Below are 20,225 nucleotides of genomic sequence, written 5' to 3' on the forward strand. Positions count from 1 at the left end.
CTCGTACCCCCTTCCCCCCTCCCCTCACTCCCCCTCCTCTCTCTCCCCCTCCCCTCTCTCCCCTCTCCCCCCTCCCCTCTCTCCCCCCTCCCCTCTCTCCCCCCTCCCCTCTCTCCCCTCTCCCCTCTCTCCCCCCTCCCCTCTCTCCCCTCTCCCCCCTCCTCTCTCTCCCCCTCCCCTCTCTGCCCCCTCCCCTCTCTCCCCTCTCCCCCCTCCCCTCTCTCCCCCCTCCCCTCTCTCCCCCCTCCCCTCTCTCCCCCCTCCCCTCTCTCCCCCCTCCACTCTCCTCCCCCTCCACTCTCCTCCCCCTCCACTCTCTCCCCCCTCTCCTCTCTCCCCCCTCCCCTCTCTCCCCCCTCCCCTCTCTCCCCCCTCCCCTCTCTCCCCCCTCCCCTCTCTCCCCCCTCCCCTCTCTCCCCCCTCCCCTCTCTCCCCCTCCCCTCTCTCCCCCCTCTCCTCTCTCCCCCCTCCCCTCTCTCCCCCCTCCCCTCTCTCCCCCCTCCCCTCTCTCCCCCCTCCCCTCTCTCCCCCCTCCCCTCTCTCCCCCCTCCCCTCTCTCCCCCCTCCCCTCTCTCCCCCCTCCCCTCTCTCCCCCCTCCCCTCTCTCCCCCCTCCCCTCTCTCCCCCCTCCCCTCTCTCCCCCTCCCCTCTTCACCCCGCAGCCGCGGAGAGGCGCACGAAGATGCCGGTGCGCGCCGAGTCGCGCCTCGTGCCGCCGCCGCCCATCAACACGCACCAGCCCGGCGTGAACACCTCGCTGCTCTACAGCGGCTCAAAGTTCAGGGGCTTCCAGAAGAGCAAAGGCAACGCCTACGACGTCGAGGTCGTGCTCAAGGTGAGGGCAGACGCGGGCGCGTTCCGTTGTGCGACATCACCGCGTACCCCGACCTGGGCCTAGTTTTATCGCCGTACCAGGCGCAAGGGATCTCCCGCAGAGCCGCTAGGCAAGGTCCCCCCCCCCCCTCCCCAGCGTGGACTGCTATTGAGTTGCTTTGGGTGTGTTGGTCGCTCAAGGGATGGATGTTTCTTGTCTCGTGTCCCCCTTGACTGCTGTGTTGACTGCTGCTACCTACTAGAACTCTTAAAGCGTTCTAGTAGGTAGCAAATACCACGTTGATTTAGGGTGCTTTCTAGGACCGTCTCCGTGTGGCGTATTGAAAGGTAGCACTTACCCACACGTTATGAATGACCCACTCATTTACTTTTAACAGTTTTAGTGATCGAGCTTCATTCAGAGTGGTGTGGGACAGCCCAGATGTGTCGACAGTAGGCCACACTGGTGTTAGAGTTGGAGTTATGTGTGTGTGTTCAGTCGGGTTTCTTGTACAGATGCTCCACAACCAGTGGCCATGTGTGCAAGAGTGAGGATTGTAATGTGCACGCGAGTGAATCGAACGAATGCTTCATAATAAAATCGGCCACAAGGAATATGCTAAAGTACATTGGCAGAAATTTTGGGGATTTGCCTAGATCATAAATCGCCTGAATATTATATGACCCCTTATCACAGTATACATTCTAATAGTGTGTGAATTAAGTGTACACACTCAGAGGGGTAAACAATTTGTCAAAGCAGGAGTTGGTTTTTAATACTTTTATACCAGTTGGCTTACGGCTACACATGACCAAGGCTGCATACTTTGTCATATTTGTATGCAGTTGAATTCGGGCGTGTTATAAATCCAAATACATCGCGTTATATTCTTACACAACGTGCACAAATGAACCTTAATGTGGGACCCCTGGGTCCCGAATAAACGGAAGTCAACATCGTAATTGATTTATTTATTTTTGGCGACTCCGTCCCACCGCGCATATAAACGCCGCGACCCATCAAAAATCAATCCTCGTTCTTCATCAAGCACCCGTCGTTGCCAGAATTGCCGTAGTCACGAACAACACTTTTAAACTTTCATTAGCGCATCGTGTATAGCTCATCGAGAGGAACAGATCGCCGTGTAGGTCGCCTTCAAGAAACATAAAATGACGTCGCAACTCCGTTTATGCGAGATCCGTGACCTTATGGAACCCCGGGGTCCCGCCATAAGGTTAAATGAATGTATAAAAGTGGCAGCAGTAACGCGACACGTCAGGTTTCTGCGTTAACCCACACGGGCTTATGCTGAGCCAGCACACCACGAAGTAACGCCACGAAATTGTGCAACGCTTGCCACTTATCTTCTCGCACACTGAACACATTTAACACATCGGGGGGGTGGCATGAAGATCTGCACCCACATTTCTGGCATCACAGATGTACTTGCTGTACCTGCGCTGCCCTGCACTAATGATAGGGATTGTTTTCAGCATTTATGTAGAGCCCATACGGTTAGCAATCGACGCTTAATTTCGCTACAGTGCTATACTTATAAGTTACTAATCCATTTAGTATGTGGCCATGCCCTGTGTTACACGATAGCGCTGCTCATGCCGCCTAACAGCTTACGTAGCCAAACTTCTTGGATGATATCTACAATGCAATCGCTTTCCATTTATGGTTTTATGCATTTGATGTATACACACAAACAAACGTTGCATTTGTCTACGGGATTGTACAAACACACTTTTTAAAATCTAGATAAGACATGACATGCACTAAAATGCACTTCTCTTACCATGATGAGATCCAAATAGCTTAAATTTTTTGTTAAATTATTCTAAATCCCTGCCTCTTCCAATGTTGACTTTGAAGGCTGGAATACAATGAGAAGTCGTGATGCGTGATTATAACAGAGGCTTGCAGTTTGAATCCAGCAGCCACCCTGCTTATTACTGCGGGTGTATTAATCATAAACGTTATGCATCGTCTGGTTCATAGTCGATGCTAACGATCCCGTGACATTCGCAAGAGTAGGCCATTGTGTGCTGGCGTCTTGGTCAAAATTTGCCAAATTAACCACAAACTACTTTAACGTAAAAAATGTGTAAACGGGCATAAATAACTTTAATGACCTCTTTTTTATGTTGGCGGGAGAACTTGCCCATTACATTTATCAGTTACTATAATTGGATATCATGTGTGGTAGTAATTGTTTTATTTTCCATTTATAAAGAAATGTTATTTTTATCACAAGCAGCTGCACACGAGATATGCAAACAGTTTAAAAAGAGAGAAAAAATATGAATGCATTAAATTGGTACAAAGCAAAAAGTTGACTGTGTTAAGTAGCAGTGTGCATGCAGCTACTGCAATACCCACCAAACAGATACGTGCTTGAAATTATATTAAGACGGAGAGAGGAACACGTTGGTTATAGCACACAGGTTAATTACGTAATCCAAATGATTAAGAACAGCAAGTGGGCTTGTGCAGAACACGTGTCATGGAGGGAAGAGGTGATGGGCAGTGGTCAAGAATAGTAATGGAGTGGCAGACAAGGAATGGAACATTTATGACAGGTGTACCAAAGAGATGGAGTTATGAAATCGGTTCATGCAGGTGCTGGATGGATTGAAAAATTGTGAGGGGTGGTGGTGGTGGCATTGGTTTGGGGTGGGGTTGGGGCTTGAATCCAGCAGTGGCTGATGAAAAAGTTGTCCATGTAAGGCTGCAGTGTGCATGCAACTACTGCACTGTCCTCACTAAACACCGTTTACATTTAGAAAATTCCAAAATGACAGCACGTGTCCTGCTCATGCCTACTCAAGTAACCAGTAAAAATGGCTCGTGGGGCATTGAGTGTTGCTTGTGGTGTTGTGTAAAAAAATCTGTTTAACACATGCAGCATGCTGGAGATAGCAGCTTCAGCTCCTAGTCATGGTCAAATATGTGTGCCTCATTTGGTTTGGAGTGCAGCGGAGCCAGTTAACACGTTAAAGAAATCCCTTCGATAGTACAAACCGGGTGCAGTATCAACTCAAGCTTCTGCAGGACATTTTTATTTAGTTTTCTTTTCTTTAAAGAATGTACCTTTTCAAATGCCAAGCAAAGAGCAAATAATTGTCCTAGTTGTAGTATATAACACATTTATAGTCACTGTTTTATTAAGTGTAAACACATTTTACTTGATATCAGAGAACCCGTCTCTATCAAATAATTATTATTCATGTGGAAATGTTAAAAAAAAATTCATAAGTCCCAACAACAATTATCCCCTGACTAGCCTTTGCCTTCATTTGTTACTACAATTTAACTAAGCAAAACTATCCTCCTTTTAGCCTAATAGACTGTTTTGGGCAGTGATATACCGACTAAATGATGGGGTGATGTGGCCAGGACCATGCCTGGCCATATTTTACTATGCGATGCAGGCTAAGTTTACTTATGAGAGGCCCAGGGCAGAATCGGATAACATTGTGTCAACATCACAGGCCATACACACACACGTTTAGCATGGTTAGGGTCTACGGACATTGTATGCAATGCGAGCTGCTGGTGGTTTTACTCCACTGGGTCCGCTTTGGTTATTTATGGCAGTTGTTTCAAACTTTTAAAAATTTGTGTTGAGCAACAAATGTGTTAGTTGTATATATGGCCATTGAATCTGAATTGAGTAGATGAGGCATATGTCTCTCATTGACAAAAACTGAGTTCCAGATGTTAACATCAAAACGTACTGAATGCAATTGATGTGTTTTTTCTTCTTAATTGCAGCATGTTGACACGGAGAACGCATTTCTTTGTGGATATTTGAAAATTAAAGGTTTAACAGAGGTGAGTCACATACGTCACCAAAGTAATACACTTTCAAGAGATAAATACCCTTTATATAGCCAATGGCATTGCATTTTACGATGTGGTCTGCAGTAAATTATAAAGAACCTTGTAAAGAATTAAAGTTCTAATCTAGCTGGAGGGTTACATGACTCATCATTGTGCGTGTTTGGCCTCATGAGTTGGCGTGTTGCTGACTTATGGATAAATGTGTCTGCTGCTGCTGCTGCTGCTGCAGGAGTTCCCGGTTCTAACAACGTTCTTTGATGGCGAGATAATCAGCAAGGGTCGGCCCTTTCTCACCAGGAAGTGGGATGCGGACGAAGATGTTGACCGCAAGCACTGGGTGAGAGCCTGGGTGGTTATGGCAGGTGGTGCTCCTGAATGAGTCACGGAAGTCTATTAATGAGGGGTGGTGGCAGAGGTTTTAGGGGCCTTGAATCCAGGTGGTGTAGCAAGTTAGCATGCTGTGCTACAAACCTGGCAACCCGGGTTCGATTCCGGCTCACAGTCGACACCAGTGACGATTATCTGAACTTGTCCCGGGCCTGTGTATGTATGTATATTGAACTTCTTGCGCGCCGTATGTAGCCCACCGTGCTAATCGGAGGTGCGAATAAATATGTGAACAAGTTTAGTACAGAAGGGCAGTTACAAAATGTATGAAGCATTATTTAATTTTAAATGAGACATTTTAATTGGATTGCTTTGATGTGTCTAAAGTGATGTTACTCTAAAGAGACTAATTATTTTGCTTTACCATTTGTGTTTTGTCATGTGCATTCAACTGTTATTTTCTATTTAGTCTTAGCTTCATATTGTTATGCATTTGTTGCACTATTTTGCTTGTCACTTGTTGGCTTGAGTTATCCTTCGAAAAAAGTACTTGAAGAATAGGTTATTCTTAAATTAATCAATTTATCTTATTTATATTCTTCCATATGGCAGCTTGTTTAGGAGAACCATGCCAATGTCGAGCTTTGCTCGTGAGCCATGAGAGGGCTTCAGGACAACGTTCTTGTAGTTTTTCTATTCGTCCGTTGTCTAGATATGACGGTGTTAGTTGTATTTAAGGTAACATAAAATATGTTAACAGGTGATCCACGAGAAGACTACTATCTCAGAATAAAATACTTCTATTTCCATGATCTTTTTTTCAGAGCAAGTTCCCAGCATTTTTGCAGTATGGTAAAACTTTCAACTCGGATGATTTTAATTTTGAAGAACTAACAGAGAGCGACTTCATCTTCATGCGATGGAAGGTATGTGTGGTGTGAATACCATTTAGCTTTACACGTCTAACTGTTGGTATATTTAATAAGTAGATGTGTGTGTATGTGTGTTTTACAAAGGATGCCTGCTTTACCATAAATATACTGTGGAACTCCTTTATCTGCTTTGAAGTTGGGGGGGAACTGTTGACGAGCAAATCTAGGTGTCTCATCCTGTCTGCAGAAATAAATCTCCTTTGTCCGTGAAAATATTAGATAAATGTCAATGGGATACATTTTTGCCATGAGACTGAATAAAGACCTATATAATGCGAAGATGAGGAAGAGGTTTAGTGTAGTGCGAGTTGTGGGTGCAGCAATACCAGCAGACTAGCCAGTAGCAGAAACAAAACTGCATCCTCATCATTAGCAGTTGTCATTATCTTGACATCCTCATCCTTTCAACTATCATCTCATCTTATCTATTGCTGGATAAAGTTCTCTACCCCCATTTTCGTCATTCCTCATGGTCCTGTGATGCCACTCTCCATCTCCTGGACATGAACTGATCTCATTGCGCCATCCCCACGATGGTCGTCCTCTCGGACGCATTCTATTCTTTGCCCACCACTCCATCACTAGTCTCTTCCACACGCACAGCAGGTGACTGCGTGAGCTGCAGAGCAGGTGACTGCGTGAGCCGCACAGTGGGTCACCGCATGAGATGACAGTTCAGCAAGTGGGTATGTGATCCTGCCTGTGCTCACCTTTTGACTTTTATCGCCCCTTGCGTGTGGGTTTTATGCTGGGGTGGGCCCCCCTGGTGCCTCCAAATGTAAACGTAATTATTAAAATGCACTGTCCGGCAAAGCCTTCCTGGAAAATTACATGTCATAATCATTTTCACCATCGTCATCATTGGTAGCAGCAGCAGCAGCAGCATCAATAGCAGATATAGCAGCAAAAGCATGGTGAATAACAGCAGCAGCAACAGTAGCATCACGATAAATTATATCAGCAGCAGCAATAGTGCTAATAGCAGCAACAGCACGATGTTTATGTTCATTTTGGTCAACTTGTTATTTGTAGATACACACGGATAATTGGAATAAATTACCATACAATTCCTCTTATCCATGAACAAATGTGTATAATAGGATAAATGTAGCCCCTGATATGACTACTTACAAGTGGTTCATGTTATTTGAAAATCAACTTTGATCCTTGTGTAACAAATCTTTCCTGGATTGTGTAGTGGCTAAAGTTATAGGATTTCAGATAAGAGGAGTTCCACTGTACTGGAATGTTGAAGTTTTTGCAATTTACTTTCCAAGTGTAACATTTTTCAACTGGGCTGTAAAGATGAAATTAAAGTGCATGTGCCATGATGATGTCATCAGGCCCCTGTGATAATCACACCCACAAGTTGGCAAGGCTTTTTTTCTAAATTATCCTCACATTTCTGCAGTCTTCTCTCCAGATGTTATCCGTGCGTGTTCTCGATTGCAATGTTTTTTTGTATCGGTTTTCTTTCTCCCCTTTGGTGAGACAGGAGCATTTTCTGGTGCCGGACCATAAAATAAAGGACATTAACGGAGCTTCGTTCGCTGGCTTTTACTACATCTGCTTCCAGAAGTCTGCGGCCACTATTGAGGGCTACTACTATCATCGCAGCTCAGAATGGTGACTCGCACAACTTCGTGTGAACCTCTTCTCATTTCTTTGATTTGTCATTGCAGCACTGTAAAAATGGCACGCAATATTAAACGTGCATCATCGCCACCTGCGATAAAGAAAAAAGAACACTTCAACATTACCTTGCAGTTCTAGATTTGAAGCTTTCGTGACTGCAAGGATTCATACTCTTAGGTTTTTCGGTAAAGTCACGTAGGTAAAAAATAAATAATAATAATAAATAATAGAAATAAAATAAATCACGATTCGATTTACAGTAAATTTAGCTGTGACGGTCCCACCTGATGACGGAGACTTGTGTTGCCTCCGAAACGTCGTGATTTATTATTTTATTTCTATTATTATTTCTATTATTATTTTACCTACGTGACTTTACCGAAAAACCTAAGAGTATATTACCTAGCAGTCACATATTCCTGACGGTCTGCGTGATGCTAGGAGTGGGACAAACAATGCATTCTCCCGCACCTCTGATTAGCACGGTTGGCCACGTACGGTGCGAAAGAAGTTCATACATATCGAGTAACGTGGATTCGTAGGCTCATGTTACACTCATCAAATCACATGTGAGGCGCTACCATTCATGATGGTGTTCAAATAAGCATGCATGAATGGGATTGTGACTGAATCGTGACAGTCCATTGAATTGTTGGGTGGTTGGGGGCAAAGTTGTCCATCCACCAATATTTCATGTAAATGTATTAGATTTTATAGTTAATATTAATAGACAAACCACAGATTAGCAGGCACTGAAAACGAATGGCAATGCTGTGTATTGCAATAGTCCGTATGCTACAGTGTTACTTGAGAGTAAAAAAACAGCTGGCCTGTCACGTTGGGTTCTTTTAATATCAGCGGAGTTCATTTACACGGGAGTTGTGCAATCACAACAGAAAGTTAGTGGACATGATTCACAAAGTACGATGGCACACCAGACGGGTAAAATCGGAGCTTATTTTCATAGCAATACACTGATGCCTTTTCTAATAATATAAGCCAATGTTGTATTAGGTTCATTGGTGCCAAACTTGTGTTCGTGATCACCAGTGGGAGTGTAGGGTCTCTGCATGCTGTGACGGTGTTTTGTAATGTCCCTTCTTAAATAAATAGCTCCAGAGTGAAAACATAATCGAGGCTGTGCTTGGAGGCAGGCCAATGTTATAGTAAATATTGTCTCAAACAACAGTGCCTTTTTGCATGTAAAATTCTGGAATATATCTATATAAGAGTAAGTTGAGAGTGGAGCGGTGGTGCAGTGGACAGCGAACTGTGCTATGAAACCAGCAACTTGAGTTTGATTCTTGGCCATGGCTTATTAATATCAGTGGTATGTGATGTATGAATCGGTCTTCGTGCCCACCCACACCAAACTGCACTGACCACCTTGGTGAAGTTTGCTCAAACAACCTCCAATGACTGACATTGGTGTCGGGGAGGCCTTCATCGAACAGGGGGATTGACCAATGGCTGTACATTTTCAGAATTATTCTTGGTTCTTTCGGTAAAGTCACGTAGAAGGGAACAATAAAATAATAATAAACTATTTTTTTATATATATTTTATTTTATTGTTTCCCTTCTACGTGACTTTACCGAAAGATCCAAGAATATTAATCCCTGCAGTCACGAAAGCTTTAAATACAAACTTTCATAATTGGTCAGACTAAACTTTTTGTCAGGTGTCAGTATCAGTTGGGGAGACAGGTGTGTCGGAGGCATTTACTTCACACGATGACCACCCCCGTTGTTCACTTTAGCATGGTGGGTGTTCCCCGATCTTGCCATTCATCTCCGCCATTAAAATAGAACCAATCGCATTCGTTGTATGCACATCGTTAAGAGCATAGAGTACAATAGCCAGGAGACTAGAATCGAAAGATGTAATTAAAAACAAAAGTCAAAACTTGAAATGTAAGTGAAATGTATGCTATTCAAATATTTGAAAAGTGATGCTTAGAAGTTTTATCAGAATCCATGCGTTTGACTTCAGAACCTTCACTATTTTTTCTGCTTGTGAAAAAAAAAAAAAAATTTCTTCGAGTTTCTCAGAGGTGAGAGACTTTCGAAAAGTTGCCACACTCTAGGCATGGTTAATTCTGATCACTGATATTGAAAACAGGATTTTTTTCCCATTGGCCAAGTGACACGTGTGCAAACATTTGCTTGTTGCAGGTTTCAATCTCTGACGCTCACTCACGTGACCGAGCACAGCCTTCCCATCTACGAGTTCCGGTGACCAGACGTCATCGCCGGTGGCGGCGGCGGCAGCGGCAGCAGCAGCAGCAGTGAGAGGTGGTTGGGGCAGGATGGTGCTGCCCATGAGGCACTGCCCCATCTCCACATCTGCACGGGAGATCTCAACCTGGTGAGAGAAGGCCGTAGTAAACAGAAGAGGCCAGGAGGTGCAGGCATCTGAGCACGCCAACACAAGACAGGGCGATGCATGGGGGCAAATGCGACGTCCTGACACACAGCCGCACTTGCTCGAGTGGCAGGGCAGAGGGGCCCCCACTTTTGACCAATGTCGTTCTCTTGGCACTCGTCGCTTCGAACATTTAACAGTGTTGACCCTCGCCTGGTTCGCAGGCCAAATCTACACCAACCACCAGGGAAGGAAGTCTTACGAATCAGTGTTTGAATCGGTTTATTCATTTGGTGCAGATCGCTGAAACTAAGACAGTGTTCAAACTCGATTTACTGGGGGTTGTTTTTTTGCAAGATGGAATCTGATACAACCATCGGATAACTAATTTTGCGGTTGTTGTGGAGCTTTGTGGGCAAAATAAGCAGGCTTCTGTTCATCTTCCCCACGAAAAAAACGTAAAACTGGTGCAGAGTTTGGTGGCTTAAACATATGCCGTTTCATAAATATAGTCCAGAAGTTACATAGTGCTGTGGATTACAAACGTTTTTAAATCTGGAGAGATGGACAGCTGTCTGATTTATTTTCTAGTTACCTTTATTAGGTATTCAAGTTATTGCTCACCTGAGCAATCCTGGTTTGTTGGTGTTAATCTTGGAATGTGATTTTCATCTTGGACATAACAAGCGGGTGAGAGATGCATTATTGGAAAAATCCAAGGCAAGCCCCCACAATGGATTTCAAAACTAAAACTTTACATAATGACGAGGTATTTAGCCCTCTGAAAAACATCTTTTTTTTTTATTTTGCGAAGGCAATGTTTATGCATGTGGCTGATGTGAATATGTTCGAGATGGAAATTGTTGGCGCATGCTGTTATAACAACACCACAAATTAATTTTGAGGGCGTGTGTTATTAGACCCTTCTGGAAATCCCTTCAGTTCAAACCACAACTATCAAAAGGAAATATCCATGAACATGTCTAATGATAATATTTTACTCTTCTGATATAAATCTAATTGCCAAGCGTTATTCCCTCAATAGTGCTTGGGTCATTGATCATTTGTTATATATAAAAAAAAATTGGAGTCTGAATGTAATCCCAATAAAGCATCCTTTATTATATAGGGTACACAATGTTAATGTGATTGTTGAAAAAAAGTATTTTTACCCTCATTGAATGTCAAGGAAAACATGGTACTTGATTCCCTCATACTGTATACATCCAAACAATGTAACCAGTTGGAGACCTGATAAGAGTCACTTAAAGCATTTGCTTGTGGTTGTAGGTAAATTGGTAAAGACTAATATTGTCACGTGCCTCTCTGCAGAATATTATACGTGACTTATAGGCACTATGATTTACATTCGAATTAACTTCAAGCTGTGGATTTTTTTTTAAGTTTATGGAGGCGGAATGAATTATGCAAGTTGAAGTATTATTCTGAACATCGATTTAAAAATCAAAGACAGACACGCCGTTTATTTTTTAGACTACATAGAATTTTCCTGTACACCCACAGGGGCCTCGATCATCGTGTGTATTTTCACGTTGTGGCTCCGTACGCTCGACGATCATTTCACAGCACTTATTTGGAACATCAACAGCGATTTATGCAAAAGTAAGGAATAGGTGAAGCGAGCGAGAGGTGTGTTTATGTATTGTTTTATTTTCCAAGTCGCATTTAAATCTGACGACGCGTTAATCGCTTCCAGTGCCTTTAAAACCAGGTAGGTGCGCCCTTGGCGCGTGCACCTGGCAGAGGTCGCAAACGGGTTTTGATTCCTTACCCGTACCCGGCCGCACCAGGCCGCACCAGGGTCGTAAATGGGTACCCGTACCCGGCCGGGTACGGGTACCCATTCCCTACCCGTACCCTACCCGAAATGAGTGACAAACGGTTACTCACCAATGACTCACGGCCTACCCGTACCCGGCCACACCGGGGTCGCAAACGGCTACCCGTACCCGTACCCGACCGGGTACGGGTAGCCGAGTATCGGGTAGGGTACGGGTATCGGGTAGGGTACGGGTATCGGGTACCCGGTTGCGACCTCTGGCACCTGGCACCCATCGCGTCGTGTGCCATGATAATTTTACATTCTCTTATCAAGTTGCCGCTTCGGTAAACTTGATACACGAATGAATGGTTGGTGAAACAACAGCGGGATGTTTGTTTTTATTAATCGTTGCCGAGAGGAAACGAAGATGGTAACTTTACGGCCAACTAGCCCGTGACATTTGGAAATATGCGTTTGATTCTTCGGGCTGAGATGACACTTCTCATGTATATGCAACATTTTCTTACCACAGGGCTTCCCGAACCGTTAAGCTATCAAGACGTAGCCGTGTCCCTCCGTATGGTTTTGACCTGAGCCTTGCTTCTTCCATTTGCGTACAATTGTGACGTGATCTCAAGTTAGACTTCTTCAAGAACGGTTCCAACTCGTTCGGTCTGAATGCCCATTGTGTGTTCATGACATTTGTGTACATCAGTCGTGAAATAATTGATTAAAGCGGTGGATTATTTAAAAAATATATATTAAGATCGATTAATCGGCAATCATGTTGAAATGGTGAATGCCAGGCATCTGGCCCTCAAAATCCTGAAACTGCGCAGTGCACGCGAACTCCGTGATGGAATGGTGATGACTCCATCACTGTCCGCCCATCTTCACCTCGCACATTTGAGCCACATAGCGTGACTATTGTTTATTATATCTGCAACTGATATTCTGATTAGAGATACAACAAACATACATATGCAAATTACATGCACATTTTGTTGTTGATTACTCAAAGCTATAATCGAATTAATTGATAATTTTAATATCAAGTCTAATGCGCATTGGAACCTTGTTTGACATTTACAGCCAAAAGCAGATCCAGCCCAGGGTTTTTGGTTATGTTTCGTCCGCTCAACAGCGACGTTAAAGCTTTGAACGCCTTGGGTTTTTTCCTGCCTTGAATCTGTCTCGTCACGTAAGATAACGGCAGTTTTGTTTCCTTTCGGAGATTTCTTTGCGACGCATCTCCATCTGGTTCTCTACCTTCCTACTCTTTTGTTCAACTTTACACACATATATGTCGTGCCAAATATGATATTCTGCTTTTAATCTCATTACATGTCCAGGCCATTGCAGCATTTTCTCCTAGAATAATTGACACAACCGTCTTAATTATTGATTTACATCGAGCTGTTTACATCTTTCCAGATCTTGTAGCGATTTCCAGTTCGGGGCGATATGGTCTAAATAGCACTTGGCCATGCCATTTTAATCCTGCCACTGCTTTGAAGCTGTCCTTAAAATGCCTTGCGGACACGTGGGCGTTTGTGCAGTGACCGAGTGGTGCTTGCATACTACCTGCCCGCTTTTAGCCCCATTTTGCACAGCGATTGCTCCACAGAGACCTCTGACCTCATAGCGTAATACAAGCCTACAACAATCCACTGAGCTGTCTCGCATTAAAAGCACGCATTACACAATGTGTATGTACAGTATTACCGTGTCACAACGAACCATGCCTGTAACGAATCACCCGTTTATAATGAACGTAGCTGCGGAAACACATTCTCTTGCGTTGATTTATACCTCCATACAGCAATTACGTTAGCAACCCCGCTTATAACGATCGTACGTGCTGCCAAATCTCCGGTCGTTTCCCTTGGTGTCCGATACAGTACTCTACACTACTGTTTAACACGTAGGCTTTCGCGACCAATATTGTTCATAATCAACGATTTTTGGGTTTAGATCGCGTTATTTATAAATGTGTCGTAACCCTCCACCACCCGACACGGCCAATCAGTAAAAAAAAGTGTCACGTTGACAAAAGACAAATAGTTCACTGCTTTAGCCCACCGGTGTGTTGAAGCGTGAAACCACAACATTTACAATTTGAGTACGACGTTTCGCTGGTAATTGCATCATCGGGCAATTCGCCAGAATTCTGGCGAATTGCCCGATGATGCTGGATGCAATTACCAGCGAAACGTCGTACTCAAATTGTAAATGTTGTGGTTTCACGCTTCAACACACCGGTGGGCTAAAGCAGTGAACTATTTGTCTTTTGTCAACGTGACACTTTTTTTACTGATTGGCCGTGTCGGGTGGTGGAGGGTTACGACACATTTATAAATAACGCGATCTAAACCCAAAAATCGTTGATTATGAACTCTACACTACTGTATACGGTACCAGCTGTGATGTTTTTGATGTTGTATTTGACGAGGAGACCTGTACAAATTTACACTGGTGTGGCGATGCATCGACCGTCTCCTGTTTCTTCAGAGGCCCAGTTCAAGTTGTCATTAAACCCTTTACTGTCTAGCGAAACGCCCCTCTGATATAGTCGTGAACTTTGTTCCAGGTCCGCAAGTGGTTTGTTATAATGGGGTAATACCTCTCTAAACACACATGCAAGGTATGAGCAGACATGTAAGAAATTATCCCTGAGAGGTTTTTGGGTTAGATTGTGTAAATAGTAAGTGTTTTTTGTTATTTTCTTTTAACCTATCTACGTGACTTTACCGAAAGACCAAAGAATATATAAGTGTTGTTAAACCTGCCACCACCCGACACAGCCAATTAGTATGGTTTGTAATGACATCGCATGTAACTATATAAGACCGAAACAGGAAGATTTCTCCATAACTGGCTGTCACCTTATGATGCTCGTTGTAATTACGGCGACACATCATACTCGAATTGTAGATGCTGTGGGTTTACTTTCGAACACACCGGTGTGCTGAACTGGTAACGAATTATATTCTTGGTTCTTTCGGTAAAGTCACGTAGAAGGGAAATAATAAAATAAAAAAAATATTAAGCAATTAAATTCTCACGTTTCGACTGCAACACAAGCAATCGTCATCAGGTGTGAAATCCACAGCAAGAAAATTTGACCGCCACTTTTTTCAAATTTTCTTGCTGTGGATTTTCACACCTGATGATGATTGCTTGTGTTTGCAGTCGAAACGTCGTGAGAATTTTATTGTTTTATATTTTTATTTTATTATTTCCCTTCTACGTGACTTTACCGAAAGAACCAAGAATATGAATCCCTGCAGTCACGAAAGCTTTGAATACAATTTTTAGTAATGAATTGTCATGTTTTGTTCACGTGACAACCTTACGAATTGTCTGTCAGGTGGTGGCGGGTTTAACGACACATTTACACAATACAACCCAAAAACTCTTATGGATAATATTGGTCCCGAAAGCCTACGACGTGTTAAACTGTTAGAAATTGTTCCCGACCTAATTAAGGTGGAGTGCACATCGTTTTCTATTCATACCCGTGCCTGCCGTGCAGTACATCTCGAGGTGTTTTGTGAAGCAGGACACGTGTCTAGAATGGAGGAGGGAAATGTTACCAAGGCAGGCATTGTCATGGCACCTAGAATAAGCCTGTGATCAACAGGGCATGTTACCTGGAGGCCAGCGTTCACTGTAACCAGTTTTGTACATGGCACAAGGTAAACAAGCGGCAGTGTTGATGGAGCCATTGGTTTCTTGATCTGTGCGTATTAGGGTGCCGCTCAATATGAATATGGCAAAGTGAAGTGTCAAGATTTCTTGGATCGCACTCCCCCGTAATTTATTACTATGGGTGTAAAAGTTAAGCTAAGAATGTCGTTCTAATCTGTTAGTATTTACAGGTTGCTCAGGATTTGCCACTATTTGCATATATGCCCTATACTATGACTATTGCCTTATGCATTTTTAACTCCGTTGAGCAACCGGTAAATCTAGGGGTTGTCTTTAAACTTAGAAGTGCTTCAGTTTAACAGTCAAACGAATAACGCCAGGGAGGCATGACTTTGTACCCAAGTGAGTGTACAAAGTAAAAATGTTTTTGTGAGCTCATCGGTAAATGTGATTTTCTATGGTCACGTCTACGATTCTTTTCTAAATTCATCGTCGCGTTTTCAAGCGTTGCTGTATCGTCGGTGATCGATGCAGTAAATGTGTGGCCTTACGGCACGGTACCGATTTCTCCATAGGATAACCTTTGTTGGGTTATTTGCGAGTGGTGCTTACCAGGTGGTATTCAGCTCCCTCCAAGGAATATAAGCAAGGATGTATTCGGTTAATATGGAGGGAGCATCAACCCTGCCCAGGATTTCAACTCCCTAACCTCATTGGGCCAGCTGCTACACCTCGTGTGCTATCGGCAGTCGCATCAGGGGGGGCCAGGACGAGTGAAATGTGAACAGTTATTCAATTGGCATCGGTGCTGTGTTGTTTTGCGAGACAACGGTCAATTTCTACATCTTCCAGCAGCAACAATTTTTCATTGGATAATTTTTTTATTTCAACGGTTACAATGCATCTTACGGTAGCAGTTTCTTGTAGGTTGGTGTGGGTGTGTTTTTAGGTCGTGATCGTGTTGGTACCGCGAGTGAAAAGAGGCTGAGTGATGCAATTGCCGAGTTACCGACACGGATTGTGGATGTTTGAATGTTCGCGATTGGTGAGGCACCGTGAGAATGTAACGCACCGATAAAGTGCTGCGAAATGGCAGTTTTACGCAATTTATTTTCAAACCACGTCTATTGAGCTGGTGGAAGTTGATTATTACATGATCCATATTTTAATCAAAATTTACTCGCAAGATTTTTCACGTGATTTTGTGTTTGCGTACCAGGTCGAGTGTTAAGGTTTAATTTAAAGAGGCAGCCTCTTTAAAGTGTCTCCGTGTCCAATTCCTTTACTTGTATTGTGTAATTGTTTATATACGCACACACTACGATTTTTAACTCTGAATACAATACAAATAATTCAGGTAACAATTACGCTAATTACCTGTACACAGTAATAATCCATGATCAAACACACTGGAGTATGATAACGGAGAAGTGAATGTATGTGGGGGTTTTGTTTTTTTCCCCCTGCAATTGTTTTGATTTTCTTTGCATGCAGCTTTACTCTTGTGGATGTTTTAAGCAGAATGTGAATCTGTTGGTCTGTACAAGGCAACTTAATTGTTTTTTTACTTTGGATTTCACAAAGATGTCTTATGCCTCATTTCCACAGCCACGGGGGGCGGGGGGGGGGACCCAGTTTCTACTTGCCAGGAATCGGGCACCGGGCCCCAGAGTTATTGCGCTCTTTACCTACGAAAAAGCCTCACCGAGTCTCCTTTTTAGGAAGCGCCTGGCAAGTTTTCACAATGTTACTGCGTGTAATCGCAAATTAATAATTTGCAAGTAATTTTTCAGAATTGGGATGTTTGGCCAATGCCAGTTTCATTGGACGTTTAATTGTTTTGAGCTTGTGGGAGGAAACTGCAGAACCTGGTGGAAACCCATACAGAACCAAGAGGAGAGAACATACAATCTCAACAAGGCGCCCATGTCCAGAATCGAACACAGGATCTGTTAGCTGATGCACGAGTCTGAGGTTTTGAGCCGTGAAGTTCTGTGGTTCTGCCACTGCTGCTCCCATCATTCTTTCCGCTTCTACCCTTACTCTTCGTGGCCAGAGGTGCTATTGAGAAGGCTGCAATCTGGAACTTCATGGGATGTGTTAGCCTCGAGTTGCTGTGATACGGCTTTAGTACGATATCGCATCATGTAAAAGCCACACTTTATCTTGTGCATGGGCCATTTTATTTTGTATTCCCTTATGATGTTAATGCAATTTTGATTAATATTCACAATAATAATTGGAGTTCTAAATAAGCAGCCATTACCCATGAAATTAGGGCTTTGCACATTTCCAGATATTGATGTCAATGTGGTTGTGTCACCATTTTTCCAACAGCATTATAAGCATTAGCGATTGCAAAATTGCAATAATTAAAGACTTATGGCTGGCTTATGTTGAGTGAACTGCAGTTGAATAACTTGGAAGCAATAATTCATTTTTCTACGTATCAAAGTGCAAAAACAAGACAAATGTGAAATACAGTTAGAAAGTTAAGGGACACTCATTTCAGTAATCATCACATTGTCAAATGTCATTTTGTAATGTATTGCGAAAAAACTATCACAGCAACCCGAGTTCACCCGAGTGGACGAGCTGTGGGCTCGGTTCTCACTGTAGAAATGAGGCTGAAAGTGAGGAAGACACTTTCACAAAATTGAAAGTATCTTTTAAAAAACAAAAATCATGGCCAGGTCTGGGCTGAGTAAAGTACTAGAGTGGATGAAGTCATTAGGGGTTATGCAATTCTTCGACATTGACTGCGTCATAACGATTTACCTCCGATTAGCAGGGTCGGTTGCGTATAGCGCGAAAGAAGTTCAACGTACTATGAATGAGACGAAACAACAATAATAATAATGGTGTACTTTGTGCGACGGCGCGGGTGGAGATGATGTATTGTGAATGTATCCCCATGAGAAATGTTCGGGTGATTTTTCGAGGCGCGTGCATGCAGCGTTGTCACACATCGGCGACTGGTGGTGCCAACCCCTGCCACGACCGGTTCTTGGCCCGTGGTGTGTGCCATACTTAAGTCGCGCCGTGCTTCCATTTCTCTCTTGACCGGACTAAGGTTTTACCGAAGGGTTTTTTTTATGTTTTGTAATATGCATATTTTAATTATGTATATCCAGAAATGACAAAAATAAAACAACTATTTTTTGAAGATTGTTTTTGCTCATTTTGTGTTTGTGGCTTGAGCAGTGATGTTTCTGGCTGAGCACACTCCACTATAAAACCGTGAAATCCTGGATCGACTCCAGACCACGGCTAAGATCGGTGGCAAGTGATACCCCCTTTCAACCTACACGGACCAGTGTGGTGAAGTATGTTCAAACAATCCCCACGGCCGACATGGTGTTGGGGGAGGCCATCATCCACCAGTGGAGGACTTGGAGTTGAGTGGTAGAAGCCCTGATAGTCACCCATCAAATACTAACCAGGCTCAACCATGTTTTAGCTTTCAAGATCTGAAGAGATTTGGATTATTTTGTCGCAGATAGAAAACAACCACCTGAAGCATACTAGAAGACGGGATACATTCCTCCACAGAGCTACTCAACCTTACGAAACAACTCTGTTTAACCCACGTTGATGGCAGACGGTGCAAGAATGACGACAGATTGGCAGCCAAGGAACGGAAAGCACCAGAGAATGTCCACCGTGCAGACGTAACGATGAAATGGGTTTTTGCGCAGGAGCCAGGTGCATTGTTACATCGCACGGTCGTGAGAGATGGTCGAACGGCTTGTAGAGGCTTTCATTCTTTAGTGGATTGACCAAGGCCGATGATGATTTTTTTTTGCAAAGGTTTAATTACAAATTAAAAGAACCAATCGATGAGAGGAGAATTGCTGACCTCAGAGCCTCCTGCTGCCACCCCTCCGAATTGGCCTTACGTGAACAATACCACTGATATTTGTATTCGCTCGCTGAAATACGCGTTGTGTTTTTGAGTCGCTGGCAAGCACCATGGAGAATTTTCACAACAGAAACGCAACCTGCATTACTATCCTCTGGGCAGGAGCATCCGTGTGTGTATACCAGTCGGGAGTCTCGTATACCGTGTGCGTGCACAGTGGCTGGGAGTCTGTGGGTACACTGGCTGGGAGCGGGACGAAGCGTTGACAAGTCGGTTCATGTAATATTTACTCCGATAAAGGCCGCCTTCGTTGAGCCAAACAGTACAAACACAAAGGAGGAGAGTGACGGATGGCCATATTTTGTTACACATGCACACACCTGTACGAAGCACTTGGGTTCACTTTATATATATTATGCACACACGCATACGAAACGGTTTGCGTACATTACATCGCTACGGTTATGCAATGAGTCATTCGCCGCTCTGAACACGTACATATATATTTGCCATGGTTTTCAGCTATCTTTCAATCGAAGCATAACCCAGCTTTGCTCAATAATTCAGGCTGTGCAACAGACTGCCATGACTCCTGCATTATACAAGAGCACCCGAAAAGATCGACTGATGTTAATATTCGTGACCCTCACTGTCGAGCCCACCCATACGCCCGCCCAACCACCCTCGGCATTGCAGCACCGCTCTTTATATATAAACTGCAGTGCCTCCTGGCATTGTCATAATTCACAGTGGTTGACTGACAAATGTGCCGCTTAATACGAGGCACATGCCTATTGGGGGGGGGGGGGCGGAGGGCAATTATTACTGGAATTGTAAGCAGAGCTGGCCTGTGGTGTGGCTTTACGATTTTTAATTGTGCTCACAAATGAGGCTATCGCATATCCTCCGGGCATCGAATGGCACTAATTATTTGTCCATGAGTGACGCTGCTTGTGCCATTCTGTGGCTGCCTGGTGTCGTGTACATCGCTGAAGCTGAGAGCACAAA

At 43.7% G+C, this 20,225-nt stretch overlaps 1 protein-coding gene across 1 annotated transcript; it reads left to right on the plus strand.

Annotated features, from left to right (window-relative positions):
• The first annotated feature begins 640 nt into the window (after positions 1-640).
• LOC144730250 (glucose-induced degradation protein 4 homolog) lies at positions 641-18,521 on the plus strand. The gene is made up of 6 exons (XM_078610899.1): positions 641-835; positions 4,595-4,654; positions 4,893-5,000; positions 5,815-5,916; positions 7,418-7,548; positions 9,732-18,521. The coding sequence occupies exons 1-6, from the start codon at positions 683-685 to the stop codon at positions 9,793-9,795; spliced, it is 618 nt and encodes a 205-aa protein (XP_078467025.1). The 5' UTR covers positions 641-682; the 3' UTR covers positions 9,796-18,521.
• Positions 18,522-20,225: the final 1,704 nt, after the last annotated feature.

This window comes from Lampetra planeri, chromosome 35 (genome assembly GCF_965212315.1).
Source record: "Lampetra planeri chromosome 35, kcLamPlan1.2.h2, whole genome shotgun sequence".
In the NCBI taxonomy this organism is placed as follows: Eukaryota; Metazoa; Chordata; class Hyperoartia; order Petromyzontiformes; family Petromyzontidae; genus Lampetra; species Lampetra planeri.

Excerpts from the sequence above, each read along its gene's own strand:
- LOC144730250 (XM_078610899.1), top strand. The coding sequence starts at position 683 with ATGCCGGTGCGCGCCGAGTCGCGCCTCGTGCCGCCGCCGCCCATCAAC. Across the intron at positions 5,001-5,814 it reads ATGTTGACCGCAAGCACTGG|AGCAAGTTCCCAGCATTTTT; the intron begins GTGAGAGCCTGG and ends TCTTTTTTTCAG. Across the intron at positions 5,917-7,417 it reads TCATCTTCATGCGATGGAAG|GAGCATTTTCTGGTGCCGGA; the intron begins GTATGTGTGGTG and ends TTGGTGAGACAG.